The sequence below is a fragment of the Mastomys coucha genome, unplaced genomic scaffold (assembly GCF_008632895.1).
Source record: "Mastomys coucha isolate ucsf_1 unplaced genomic scaffold, UCSF_Mcou_1 pScaffold4, whole genome shotgun sequence".
NCBI classification, from domain to species: Eukaryota; Metazoa; Chordata; class Mammalia; order Rodentia; family Muridae; genus Mastomys; species Mastomys coucha.
This window is the reverse complement of record NW_022196910.1, coordinates 47,959,675-47,974,549: the sequence shown is the minus strand read 5'-3', so window position 1 is coordinate 47,974,549 and position 14,875 is coordinate 47,959,675. Positions and strand designations below refer to the sequence as shown.

Here is a 14,875-nt window from a genome sequence, read left to right as displayed (position 1 = left end):
GTCAACTTCATTTTCACAAATGTCAGCCTTGGCCACCTGCTCTTCCCTCAGAACCAGTGGGTGACAATTAATCTTAGCTCCAGACCACTGTTCACAGTTTTCTTGGTTTGGAACAATTTCTTCTTCTTCCTCCTCCTCCTCCTCCTCCTCCTCCTCTTCTTCTCTTTCTCCTTCTCCTCCTCTTCCTCCTTCTTCTCCTCCTCCTCCTTTTTCTTCCCCTTCCTCCTCCTCTTCCCCCTCCTCTTCTTCCTCCTTATCCTCTTCCTCCTCCTTCTCTTCTTTCTCCTCTTTTCTCCTCCTCTTCCTCCTCCTCCCCTCCTTTTCCTCCTCCTTCCCCCTTCTCCTGTTTCTACTCTTCTTCCTCCTCCTCTTCTTCCTCTTCTTCCTCCTCTTCCTCTTCTTCCTTCTCTTCTTCCTCCTCCTCCTCCTCCCATTCTTCTTTTCTTTTTCACAGGGTGGGGATGCAATGCAGGGCCTTTCCAAACATTCAGTGAGCAGGCTTCCTTTCACCCACACCCCTGGGCACCGGATATTATTTATTTTACCTTCTATAAGTATGGGTCTGTGTGCCCCTGCTTCTGTCTCTGGGTGACTGTTACCAAGCTTAGTAACCTTAGCTCTCACGTTGCTAACATGTAAGCTGCCAGTTACTGTGGTGCCCAGTTTTACTTTCAGTGTTTGTCAGGTAGAATGGGGAGCAGATGCAATGCTGGCCTGTCCAGTTTGAGAATGAGAGCGCTACCGTGTGTTGTCTTTCAAGCTTACAAAAGTGGACAACAGAAAGCTTTCTGTGGATTCCCTTTCAAAGACGCAGACTGTGAAGAGACAGGAGGGGAGCAGCATCCGACTGAAGCGGCCTCTAGATGGGAGGGGATTGGCTTGCTGTTGGAGTGTCTTGATTTTGATTGGTGCATGATCCAGAACTTTCAAGTTGGGACCTCCAGCATCTCCCAGATTTGCCTGTCCCTTCTGAGAGTCAGAGTCAGCACAGGGGTTCTTCCTTAGTCCTTTGTAAGGTGATAGATAGCCTGTGTCCGGACCTGCCAGAATTACCCACTGGCTTTAGGCAGAGCATGTCTGTTGGTGCTTTTCTTTCCTGGTGGCTTAGCTGCATTCTGGGCTTTCCTCTGCCTTTTTAGAAGCCAGTGCAAATGTGCTGGGCTCACACTAATGTGTGGGAGCAGTGGTGGCTGGGATGTGAGTGCGGATTTGACCTTTTCTTCTGTACTTCCTGTCTGCACTTTACCCAGCAGAAGCTTTTGAGAAGAACCTTATTTGCGTTACATTTTAAGGGCGGATGCAGGCTTTCCTGTTTTTATATTCTATTCTCCGCTTTCATGGGAGTGACGAATCTGACTGTGAGTGAGCTCTTTTGAAAAGTGTTGCTTCCCTTTTATTGGTGCCTGTGTGTACTAGACGAAGGGAAGCGCCTTTTCTCCCTCATCTCTTCTCAAACCCTTCTGCACCATTTCTTTGTTTTGTAGTGCTATGTGAGTCACTCTTTTTAATAAGCTCGTAAAAACCATCCCTTCTATTTTGTGCCATGGACATAGCTGATGACCTTTCTTGTGTTAGTTCAGGGGTTTGTGATTTTTCCTCTCCCTGCGCTCATCTCTCGTGGCATGTTATATTTGCCTTCATCTTTCATAGGGGTTATTTTGGTTTCTGTGGTTGTAGAAATACCACAAATCTCACCCGATCTAACCAGCACATTAGAAGTGCCTCGGTGTCCGGTTTCTGCTCTGGGAGGAATTTCGGAATGTTTTTTCTGTCTTGTTTCTGTTAGTTAACATGGAGGCTTTAGTTGAAAGCGCTTGCTTATGCATTATTGCTTTTGCCCTTTTAAGGATTATTTTCATCTAACGAGTGACATTTATTGTAGTTCCTTATTCCCCCAGGTCTCAGTCAGTGTCCTATTGCTGGGAAGAGACACCGTGGCCAAGGCATGAAGGACAACATTTCATTGGGGCTGGCTCACGCATTTAGAGGGTTGGTCCATTATCGGCATGGTGACTTGCAGGCAGACAAGGGGCTGGAGAGGTTTGTGGATTCACAGGCAGTACAAAGAGAGACACTGGGCCTGGTTTGAGCATTTGAAATCCCAAAGTCACCTCCAATGACACACTTCCTCCAATAAGGCCATACCTACTCTAACAAGGCCACTCACAGTTCCCTGGGGACCAAGCATTCAAAGCTATGAGCCTATGAGGGGTCATTCTACTGAAACCATTACACCACCATATATTTTAAATTCTATCAACCTTAAATTTATTAATGATATTTTGATTTATAGATCCTTCATAACCCGGAGTCTATCCTTGAGCTGATACTTTTTTTAAACAAGAAAAGATATATTGATATTTATTTCCTAAGCCTGAGGCAATTCAATAAAAACTATCATATCCCTTAAAAAGCATTTGAATAAAAAGATTATGAAAAGGCATAATAAGAAGTTTGGAGCATTCTTATTGGATAAGCTGATTGCAAATGGTAACATATTGTGGAATGTATAAAAAGCCGCTAGCATTTTGTGCAGAAGATGGGCCTGGGACAATGGAATTTACTGGCATTTCGATGAGAGATTACTATATCAGTCACAAGGTTGTAAGTGCTGCGAATCCAAGATCTCAAGTGTTATGAATAATTCTCAGGGTCATGTGCAAAATTAGTTTTAAGTCCTTGAGCACTTTATCTTTGCAGGGCAGTAACCTTGCAACTGTGATTTATAACTTCTGCAGGAGTTGATAAGAGCTGCTTAACCCTTTGATTTTTTTTTTGCACATACAAAGCTGGGTCACTCTGAGTTGTCTGAAACAATTGGTTGCAAAATTTGAAATTTTACTTTTTGTCAAAGTAATATATATATATATACATATATATATATATGTATACATACACACACATTTCATAAGGTCTATAAAGTGTAATTCCTGAAGTGGAAAAAATCATTTTTGTGAAGTTATGTGTTTAATGGTCCCATCTTTCCATATTCCAAAGTAAGTTAATTAAATTCTGTAACTGTGTAACTCTTTCTCCCTCCTTCACCCTTTTTCTCCTCCCCCTCCCCCTCCTTTCCCTCCTCCCCATCTCCATAATCCTCCCCTCCTCTTACTCTTTTTGTTTTCCTTCTGAATAGAGAATGTAAAATTCACTGCAGTGTGCTATATGGTGTTATAAAACATTTTATTTAATGCAAACTTTAATGAAATTACTATTATTATAACCCATATTTTACAGGTAAGGAAGCTAAAGATCTGTAGAGATCTCCAGGAAATGGGAGATTTTAGGGAGGGACTGAACAGTGGGTTATAATCAGAACATAATATTTATTTATTTATTCAACTGGTATAGGTTGGCTGCCTTCTAAGAGCCAGGCACTAGAAATAGTAAAGGATACGGGGAGTCAGTGGAGGGTGGTATGGACCCGAGTATGTTGAAGGCTGAAGTTCTACAAGCAATAAAAGAAGTGACTCTGATAGGTCTTAAAGGTGGGATAGATTGGCCGAACCTTTCTCTGGAGACGGTGATGAGTCTTGGAGTATATTAGGACATGTTTGCACATGAGCAAAGTCAGTACACTGGGCATGTGTAGCAGACAGCAGGGCATATGTGAAGGGGGTTATATTAGAAGTGAATGGCTCGGCTGGTAGCAGCAGTTTGCTCCCCGTCATGTGAGAAGAGACGGATTCATTTAGGGAGCAGAATGGAAACAGAGTTGCTGTCAGTTAGTGTCTCCTAGGTAGCAGTGGTTAAAGTAGAACCAGGAAATCATATTTGCGATTTTGGTGATGGATAGTTGGGAATATTTTGGAACAAACTCAGAAATATAGAAATAGGAATAAATTAGTGAAGAGAGAGGGAAGGAAGGAAGGAAGGAAGGAAGGAAGGAAGGAAGAAAGGAAGGAAGGAAGGAGCTGAGTTTTGTTTTGAGACAAGATCTTATACCCTGTACACCAGGCTGGCCAGGTACTCATGTAGCCTGGGCTAGCCTTGCACTCAACATAATCCTCCTGCCTCAGTAATCCTCACAAATTTGAGACTAGCCTGGGCTACATAGTGAGACCTTGCTTCAAAAATGATACCAATCACGGATAGACATAGACACTTTAACTTACAGTCCCAGGCCTAGAATTACAGAACTAATAGAAAGTATTTTTCTTTAGATGAAACAATCATTTGGAACACAGCATGTTTTTTATATGTTAATTTTATTTTTATAAAAAGAAAATCTGTAAATGGTTCTTAGTGCACAGGCACTAAGCAATACCTTCCAACTCTCCGTGTCTCACTCCCCTGAAGCAGCTTCAAATCATTATATGTTTTGATACTTACTTCTATAATTTTGATATAGTCATAGCAACATATATTGGCTTTTCAAACATGGATAATATCCAGATATGAAAGCTCAGGGTTCTTCTCCCATTGCTTCTGTATTTTGTCTAGCAGTGTTTACTAGTCAATTGGTGCTATGATCTGTCCATTGTTCACTTTACAGCACCGGTGTATCCACTGCTTAGTCTGTGATAGCACAGAAACTAGCTGTGGTAGAGAGTGATACAGCAGAGGGACCCAGGTAATACAGAATATTTTTCTTTCATGTGCCAGGTCAAACTTGGCACCATCTTTGCTTCATGACTTCATAGCATGGCCTCCTTCATCCAGCAACTTCTGTTTTGGCTCTTACATGTGCTATGAACAGTTACCATGTGCCAGGAGGGAGGAAGAATTTGAAAGCAAGTGACTTCTTCTTTAAAGTTTCTCTGACAGATCACACCGTCTACATTTCCTTTCCCATGGTTCAGTTGCATGTTCTGATCCAGTTGCGGGTAGGCTAAGACCTGTGGCTGTGTGTTGAGCTAGCAATCCAGGGTGTTCTGTTATACAGGGAAGATAACAGGATTTTAGGGAGCCATTTATGCTCGAGTTGGTGTCTCTTCTGTGCCTCACAAGATGAAAAGCCTGATGCCTTCAGGCTTTCTTCTGATTTCCCTCTGGCTTTCTTTGCTAGATCCTTTTCGTTCTGATGTGTGAACTACTGGTGTTTGCAGTGTGTTCAGAAACAGCCAAAGATTTGTCCATGGGTTATTTTTTTAAACAACTTATATTGTTTTATATATACATATATATATATCTTATATTGTTATGACATGTGCGTATGTGTGTGGGTACATGCGTGTGTGCATTTGAGTGTGTTTGTGAGTAGGTAGTACGTATGCGTGTGTGCATGAATGTGTATGTGGTGCCTCTGTGTGTGTATGTGTGTGTTGTGTGGTATGTGTGTGTTTGCATTTGAGTGTGTGTGTGTACGTGTGGTTTGTGTATGAGTGTGAGTCTGTGTATGGTGTTGTATGTTGTTGTTGTTGTTGTTGCTGTGGCTGCTTACTTTTAGGTTGGATAAGTGGAGCTGTTTCTATGATTGCTTTACCTAAGAGCTGGAGTAACCGGTTTTTTGGGAGCATCATGTTAAATATATTGTTTTTTTTTTTCTTGTATTTATTGATTGGCTACAATGAGAGCATCATGTCTGTGTGCACTTGTGAGTAGGCTCCCCACTTTTGAATCAATAAGAAGCTGTAGCAGATGTGGTTAGTGCCCAGGGAGCAGCAGTCACTTTGGCATAAAGGATTTCATTCATTCATTCATTCATTCATTCATCCATCCATTCATTCAGCTTTCACCACAAGTTGCTCAACTTTGCCATGGAGGGATCTACCACTTTGCTTTCTGAAGGACTGGGACAGTGAGCTCTGTGTGCTTAAACAGCAATCATCTGCTCTTCAGTGTCTTTTTCTAAGAGGAGAGTCCTCTCCTTTGACCATAAGAGGAGCTTTGGGACAGTTATAACGAGGTGACTAATGGGGGAGTGTCCATAGGCTTTCTGTGACGTTTCCATGACCTTGGCGTCAGACTTCTCATGTTTTTGGAATGTGTTTTCTGAAATGGGTACAGGAATCTTTAGTACCAGAATTCCCGTCCTGGAGGATTAAACATATTTATTATTTTAAATTATGTATGTGGGGGTAGATACGCATGAATGCGGGTGCTCCTGGAAGCCAGGAGGGGTATGTGATTGCACAGAGGAGCTGCTGTTACAAGAAGTTGTGCCGTGACTGCTGGGAACTAATTTGGGTCCCCTAGAGAAGAAATGCTCCCTCTTAACTGTGGGGCCCTTTCCAGCCCAAAGGAATTTTTAATATAGTAGAGGAGATTAAAATAAACTTTCTTCTGGCTCCATCGCTTGCTGCTCTGGCACGTCAAACAAGTTCTTATCCGAACCGTAGTTCTTGCTGGAACAAACAATCGCTGACACCAAGGGCTGCACATGCTGAAGGTGCTTCCTTCTTGTTTGTATGTACTACGTACTGTCTGTGGGCCAGGTGGAAGGTCTATTCCTTGTTTCCTTACTCCGGGGTCACGGTTAACAGAGCTGCTCTGGACTAACTATAGAGCTGGAGTTGTTACAGAAGAAAAGCAAGCGTTGTACGGTTTCACAACAGCTAAGAGGCTCAGAAAAGCTGCTTTTACCATCTCTGCGGCTTATGTACAGCTTGGAACGTGTCATGTGGCCTCTCCACCACCAGGGGGCAGCAGGAGGAACCGTATTCCTAGCGTGGGAAGTGGAGAGCCAGAAATAACCGGAGAATAGCAAGCAGTAGGAGTAGCTACCTCGGAATCACACATTCAGCCTGACCGAGTTCAGGCTCTTGAATCCGGTTACTATTCATAGTAATATGATATGCACACGTGAAAAATTTAAATAACACGAAGTAGATTAACTTATGAGGTTATAAAAACGATAGGAAGGTCCCTGGGAATAAAAGCAGACAGCGCATACACAAACTGATACCTCTGTTATCTAGAAGCCTTTAGAAAACCAGGCACTGGGGGCTTTGAGGAAGGTCAGCTCTAGAGCTTTATAGCTCTCTATCAAATTGAGAGCATCTGGAAGGCGGAGATTAAGTGTGAGAGATAGGTCCTTAATGGAGAGAGTGAGCAAGCAGAAACCCAGAGGGACCGAAGGACCAGGCTGGGAACGTAATTACTTTGGGGATAAAAGGAAATAGTGTAAGAGATAAAGACACGGTTTCTCCTGCAAAGGGAGAAAGTGATCATCAGTCACATGAGATGCCGCCAGGGGGTGCTGCGCTTCGGTTCCGTAGGATCTGTAGTATTAATTTAGGGGTGACACCTGCTCCTCTAATGGCTGATATCACAAGCTCTGTATTTAAAGAGGAGGCTTGCAAACCTCGGAGTAAAACTTCTCACTGGAACGTAGTGTGGTCAGTGAGGGTCTCTGTGATCTCAAGGACTCGAAAAGAAAAGACAGAATGGCGGAAAGAAACGATTGAAAAACCAGATCTAAAGCGGGCCCAGCGAGGCCGAGGGCGTGAGGTCGAGGTCGGCCTAGACTATAGACTGTGCTAAAGGCCGGCAAGACCCCATTACACACTAAAAGCGACAGAAATGCCTGACATGAAGCATGGTGACAGAGGGATTGCCTAGAAGGGGCGGAGCCCTAGGTTCAGTCTCCAGTCATCTCCCCCCAAAAGTATTTTTTTAACATAAAAATTAAACTGCTTTATGTGGGTTTTTCTATCTTGTCAATGATTTTTATATACTAAGAAAAATAGCAAGGTATCTGAGTTCAGATCTCTAAAACCCATGTGAAGAGAAGGGGAAAAATGTAGCTGAAATATACATATAAAGTAGAAGCTATAGACTGTGACATCATTGGCCCCACTAGAACAATGCATAGGTATGTTTTGCACTGTGGTAGAAAGACATTTTGAAGCAGCTGTTCTCAGCTTTCCTAATTTTAATTTGAAAATGGTTAGGAAGACTGGGACGTTCTTAAAACCCAGGCTTCCGAACATCAGAGTAGAGTCTCTGCTTAGCAGAGGTGGTGCCACCACTGCCCAATGGCTGCCGACTTCCCAGATGCAGCAGCTAAGGGAGCTGTCTGTGCACTCAGCCAATAACAGTTGAACATAAAGTGGGTGTCAGGCCCCGTGCGCATGAACACAGTGTTTCCAATCGAACTTTATAGCAGGCGTTTTAGTTAGAGGTTCCGAGATGCCATGGTAACATTTCTATTAAAGGAAATGGGGAAAGTGGTGGTTCGAGACTGCTCCGGTCAGCCAAGTATTTTCTGTCAAGGGTGATCTTTGTTTGAAGGTTGGTTTCCTAGTTCTTGCTGGTACGTTTCTTTCTGGAGAGAAAGAAGATTGTGGTGAGATCTGAGTGTTATGTTTTTAAAAATTGTCCTTGACAACATTCTAATTTGCTCTTGGCTTTTGTCGTTTTGGGGGAGAGCATTTCACCAGCTAGTTAAGAACCCCTCTTGTACACAGTTCTTTGCACTTGTTGGCAAGGGATCTGACCTTCAGGATTGATGCTTCAAGTCCACGGGTACGAAGCTCTATCTGGAACTAATTATCAGCTTGGTGAATTCTCTGGATTCCCTGGTAATGCTCTCTCTTGCTAGTACATTGTTTAGCGTTAGGGCAGAGAGGAAAAGAAGGAGTCAGGAAGGGTCCAAACTGAGTTCAGTCATGATCAGATGTTAGAATTCTGAGGCATTACGGGTATTATTGATAGGAAAGTAGAATTTTTGAAAATCATAGGGTGTTTGAGTTATCTTTGAATTTTAAGAGAGGGCACTTCTCTGCATCCTACCTGTTATAGCCCTTGCTAGCAATCATACACTGTAACAGATTTTAATTCCTTTAAGCACATTTAGCAAGGTAACTGTCAGAGACAACACTGGAAAGGAGATGCCCGGAACAACCAGTTTCATAGGTTAATCGTTTACGTTGAGTGTTCTACTCAGGAAGTGACTGAGTGCTTGGTTGTCATGTGCTGGGTAGTGGGATACAAAGACTCCCTCTCTGCCCTGCAGCATTAATTTAGAAGAGGTAAGGATGAAAACATACAAGTCTCCTGAAAACTGCCACAGGAGAGGTGGGAGCTTGTTGGGTGTTCTGTAGGGTCAGCGCTGGAAAAGCTAAGCTATGATCAGCAGACAGTTAGAGAAGGTATCAGAGAGCACGGACTTGAGAGGGAGACCTGGAAGTAGTAGGGACAATCTGCTTGTTCTGGGGAAATGATGAGCAGTGGATCCAGCAGGACCATGGACAGGATAGGATGTGGTGAGAAACACAAGAAGGCATGGAGTTAGATGGATAGGGAGGAAGGATCTAGGAGGACCTGGGAGGAGCTGGGCAGAGGCAAAATCAGGATCAGAATGTACTGTTGGAAAATTTAGTTTTCGTAAATGTTTTCTGGCTCATGTAATATTAAGCATGGCAAATATTTGACAGCTAACTTTTTTCTGAACATATACCACATACTAGGAGAGGTCCTTTTAGCTAATTGCTTTATTGAATGGTTATTTTAGAGTTGGGGAAGCTGACTTGTCCAAGGTCATACAAGCAGTTACAGATACCGACAGGGTTCCAGCCAGGCAGTCCGGCAACAAAGCTTGCACACATCTCCTGTGACAGGCATCTTTCTGGAAGAGGGTTGTGTATTTTACGTCTGTCATCAGCGTCTGCTCTCTATTGCAACTGTAAAAATACACACCATCTCACTCTCTTCCCTCAAAACATCAGCCCTCCAAAATATTGTTGCTGCACTTCTGTGCCCGGACCGCACACACTAGAAGCACATCTCCTGGGTGCTTCTGTTGGATGGAGCCAAGCGGGACATGCAGACACAAGCAGTAATCTTGAGAACTGTCTTACGGTTTATGGCTCAGACACATATTCTCAGGGTACTTGACACTTCACAAACATTCTGTAAACTTGCCCGCCTTCTCTAACATACTTGTGAGCGTTCACATAATTAAGATCATATCAGTTCCCAGCCCATGGTGTGAGTGGCTCACACCATGACAGGCTGTGCTCCTTCATTCTTCAGCATCTGAAAAGTCTGTGACAGTAATTCAGTCCGTTGCTTCACTGTGTGGGTGTTGGTATAGCACTTCCAGGGGTCGACTTTAGGCACCCAGTCCAAACAAAGCAGTTTAAACCCCCAAACTGGGTAAAATCAATTTGCCACTAGATGGCGCTCTGGCTATTTGGGTAGGAAAAAAAAAAAAGGCAGCGAGGAGGGACTATTAAATCACAGTCACTTTGAGCCCCTGGTATTTGCAGTCCTTGGCTTTTAATTGTAGACGGCATCTTTGTTCTTTGCCTGACCTGTGGAGTGACGTCACTGCCTGTCTTCCTGTGTGCTGGCTTTGACACAAGCCAGATGGCCACAGTGATCCGTAGGCGCCCAGGCCGCCTGGTACAGCGGTTGATGAAACAGAATGGGAAGACGTTTTATGGTCAGCTGCGGGAGCACAGAGAGGCCGCAGCTTTGCTAAGTAATTACATTTACCGCACATACTTTATCCCTCACGGGGAAGGGTCTCATGGAGAGAGAGAGAGAGAAAAAAAAAAAAACCCTACATTTTTATTTACGGCGTTGTGAGGTATAGACCTTTGATCTTTTATTAGCCAGTAGTCTGCTACAAAGGCATGCAGTCTTTGCCTGCTCCGCAGTCACTCGTGAAAATGACATCTTTATTTATGTCTAACGGTTCTCTCAGGCTGTGCATTGTGATTCTTAACCCCCACCCCCATACCTCCAGTTACTAACACAAAAATGTTTTAGTTCTGTAGTGAGTTTAGTTTGGGGAAGTCAGAGTTCAGGCATGTTAATACAAGCAGATTTCGGTCAGATATACTCCAGAGCAATTTGGTCAAATATATTACTGTTTATTACATGTTTGCTCTTCAAGGGGGTCAGGAGAGTCCAGGAAAAGGCTTTTATTTCGGGGTGGGGAATGGAGGAGGTGGCGACGAGGAAATGAGCAGGACATTAGTTTCATTGCATCTTTGGACATTAGGCAGTTGCAATTACTTAACGTGCTGATTTTAAATAAAACACGAGAGATTGAAAATCACTGAGTAGTCTCCACTTTCATTTGAAGTTAGTCCACACCAATCACACCAATCACACCAATCACACCAATCACGTTCCTGCGTGGGATGCTTATGCACCAATCACGGCCCTGCGTGAGATGCGTATGCACCAATCACAGCCCTGTGGGGCGTGCTTTTGAAAATCCCACAAACTGGCCTTTTGTCTGAAACATCTTATAGGTTGGAGATTCTTCTACATGATTCATTTCCAAGACTTCAGTAAAGTATTTTTTACCCCTTTCAATGCCAGGTCATGAGTTTTACTCACAGAATTTTATTTAGAAGGTATAAATCATAAATTTGAACAAAATGGCACGTTCCCTATGCTTTATTCAAATTTAACAGTTTGTGGAGCGAAGTCTCATAGTTGTCCTTAGTTTTTTGTTTTGTTTTTCCTTTGTCTTAAAGGACAAGTCTCTACATAAGGACACATTTGACTCTACTGTTAAATGAGCATTTCCACACTGTGTTTGCTCTGTGTCCTGGGACCTTTGAGCCTTGATTTTACTCACATATGTATTAGGGATAAAACCAGCCTCCTCAGCGTAGTGCAAGAATTCATGATGGGGTGATGGAGAAAAAAGAATTCATGATGGCAGCGAGAGTCAGCTGTCCATTTGAAACCGAGACGCTATGGCTTATTATGTGTGTGTGTGTGTGTGTGTGTGCACACGCGTGCGTGCGTGCGTGCGTGCGTGCGTGCGTGCGTGTGTGTGTGTGTGTGTGTGTGTGTGTGCTTAGCCCTATGTAAACCCAAACCATCAGTTGTTCATGAGTGTGCCTAACGTTTTAATTCATTGTTTGTTTGTTTATTTTCTCTCTCCTACTCAGCTTCTGCCGCTGCCTTTGCCTCCGGGTTGGTCGCTGAAGATACCACAGAGATGTCTGCCTTCAACCTGTTGCACTTGGTGACGAAGAGCCAGCCTGTGGCCCCAAGAGCCTGTGGGCTCCCCTCAGGTTGCTGATTGTTGTTCTGTTGTAGGGCACCGGGCTGAGTGGGTATTTCTGCTGTAGGAAATGGTACATTAGCATGCTTTACTAAACCCCATCTCTTTTATTTGGACCCTAATTTAAAAGTGGAGATTGGTTACAAACCCTCACTCTCCTCAGAGTAACATCCATTTCCATGGCCCTTTCAATACTGGAGACACCGCCCAGTTCCTTGCCCAGTACACACTTGTCACTAGTGTTTCCTGGTATCTTCTTGTTTACCAGTGCTCACCATACACATCGGCAAGTCAGTGCACATGAGGTAGAACAAGGGGATGCCATGCTTCTCACTGGACATGTGGCTGGTCCTTTAGGAAAAAAAGTGAAAATGAGAAACCTTAAGTGTGTCACTTATACTGCAACTAAGAAGAAAGGAGTTTCTATTAACAAGAACCAAATAAACAGAAGGATATAGCATGTATCAAACTGGTTCCGAAATTAGAACCACTGGGGCTGGAGAGATGGCTCAGTGGTTAAGAGCACTGACTGCTCTTCCAGAGGTCCTGAGTTCAGCTCCCAGCAACCACGTGGTGGCTCACAACCATCTGTAATGGGATCTGATGCCCTCTTCTGGTGTGTCTGAAGACAGCTACAGTGTACTCACATATACAAAATAAATAATTCTTAAAAAAATAAAAATAAGATAAATTAGAACCACTATACTTTTTTAAAAATGTGATTTTAAGCACTTAAACCAAAGAAGCATGAAAGTTCAAACTTTCACTATGTCTAAACCACTAAAGTTAATATTTCAATTTTATTATGAAATTTACAATGGTAGAATGTTTTTTTATTATGATTGTTAATATTATTTATAGTCCCATTGCTATATATATCTTTGTCAATATATTGGGTAGAGAATTTATATTATTAAAAACTTACTAAGTATCAAATACAGCCTTGAGCAGTGGGGATATGATGATAAACAAGGCTCAGTTGATTGACTTTTCAATAAGTAGAAGAGAGAAATAAAACTGTAGAAGGCCCTCTGACCCTATGACAGTATGGCTAGACTGGACACGTCTGTGCTTTGGGCAGAGTAGGGGAACAGAGCAGAGTGATCCTAGCTGTCTTCTGTAGGGACATTAATTCTAGAAGGGAGGTGGGTCTCTGGAGCTTAGGAGTTCTCCACAGGGAGATGGCTGATCACAAAGCACGAGCAGCGGTTACCTGCATGGCCCAAAGTGGGGGTATTTCCAGTACATGAAATAGCACAAGCAAGACATGAAGATAGAAATGAGTGGTGTGTGCCAGGAAACAGGCAGTCTGTGTGGGTAGCAGGGGAAGGCAAGGCAAGTGGAGGAGGCAAGGAAGGAAATCTAGGCACAGCAGGGAGTGCTGGGAATGATGTGCTCAATGGTGCCGAAGTTGTCCTTGGCATTCTATAGATTCAGCAGGCAGAGTGTGGAGGAGGGCTGGCGCTGGGTTTTCCTATATAGCTACAATAGGGCTGGAGATGGCAACTTGGTTTCAAGTGTCAGAGAAGGCACTTGTGAAAAGTAGATTTTACATGGTTGATCTGTAACAACTCACGAGTAAATGCAGTGTAATGCACAGAGCCCTGCCCCCAACCCCTTTTGGCATGGTTCTCCCTGCCCTGCACTTCCTGCGCTGGCCCCTTGTCATAGATGGATTTGAGACTGGGCAGTGTCATCAAGAGTTGGGAGTCTTGAAGGCAGTGATAAGAGCAGATGGGAAAATGTAAGGGTAGACTACAGGGAGAGGCGGGCTGTAGACCTGGCAAGGCTCACCCTTTGCATTTTATCTGCACATGAGGGAAACCTCATTCACTGCAGTCTTTCTATCATACAGCAGTTTTTCATCGCTGTAAACATGGGCAACACCTGGACCACAAACATACAGCTAAGGTTCATGTCTGTATTTCCCCACACTGTAAATACCTCTATGGGGAAAAGCACTGCCCATAGTTTCATAGGGCGGGTTTGCTATCCACAGTGGAGACGGAGAGTTTACACAAGTAACTTTCAAAGAGCAGTATATTCCTTAAAATGTAACAAGCTTGTTAAGTGTTCCATAAAGAAACTGTTGAGTTTAAATACAAATGGCTTTAACTTTTGATAATGAAACATTTCAGAGATAAATTCAACAGAACCGGTAAGGAGTAAACCATTCCAGTGCGGTGCTCAGCAAGCAATTCTGGATCTAGATTGATGGAAATTGGAATCTGGCTTTGACTCTTACTGTCTGGACATCTTAGTACCTGTATTTTCAAAAGAAAGAAAATAATAGGTCTTTTCCAAAATGATTACTTCGAGAATTAAATTGATTAGCATATCAAAAAGCATGGGACCCTACCTGGCTCAGCCTAAGCTCCATGGCTATTTTCTAGGCTCATTACAAAGCCCATAGATTTATATCCATTTGAGTTTATATTTTCCATGAAAATAGGCTTTTAAAAACATTTAAATGTGTATAAATACATTTTCATTTAACTACTTTTGCTTTAATAGGAACCACAAATGCACGTTGCTTGAGATATATAACCTATCTCCATCTGTTGTCTCTTTTGAACACTGATGTTTTATATGTGTGTGAGTGTGTGTGTGTATGTGTGAGTGAGTGTGTGTGTGTGTGAGTGTATGTGTGAGTGAGTGAGTGTGTGTGTTACCTCTGTGCATCTCTGGCACTCAGGTGACAACTTATGGGTGTGTTGTTTTCTCTTTCTACCACATTGTTCCTGGGCATTAAACTCAGGTTGCCAGGCTTGGCTGCACATACTGAGCTATCTTGCTAGTCCCCCTAACCTGTGTTTGATGTGTTTACTCTCTATGGATGTTGGATGTTGTCCAGCACCAGACGTCAAGTTCTGTAAATATATGTATCTTCCCTTCTCACCACCCCATATTGACAAAAACCCAGAGAAACCCTTTATCTTTCTTCCCTTGGACTTACAG

The 14,875-nt window shown here is 43.1% G+C and overlaps 2 protein-coding genes across 6 annotated transcripts in view; both read left to right on the top strand.

Annotated features, from left to right (window-relative positions):
- Window positions 1–11,900, top strand: part of Lemd3 (LEM domain containing 3) — a 98,452-nt gene extending 86,552 nt beyond the window's left edge. The window contains exon 14 of the mRNA XM_031349856.1: window positions 11,802–11,900. The gene's annotated coding sequence lies outside the window, so the exon portion shown is untranslated. The remainder of the gene's footprint in view (window positions 1–11,801) is intronic.
- The window catches only part of Msrb3 (methionine sulfoxide reductase B3), a 123,167-nt gene that overhangs the window by 16,089 nt on the left and 92,203 nt on the right, over window positions 1–14,875 (top strand). For all 5 annotated transcript variants that reach the window (XM_031349861.1, XM_031349858.1, XM_031349862.1 and 2 more), the window contains exon 2: window positions 11,802–11,927. In XM_031349861.1, the coding sequence (XP_031205721.1) occupies window positions 11,852–11,927 (76 nt within the window). In that variant the 5' untranslated portion in view covers window positions 11,802–11,851. The remainder of the gene's footprint in view (window positions 1–11,801; window positions 11,928–14,875) is intronic.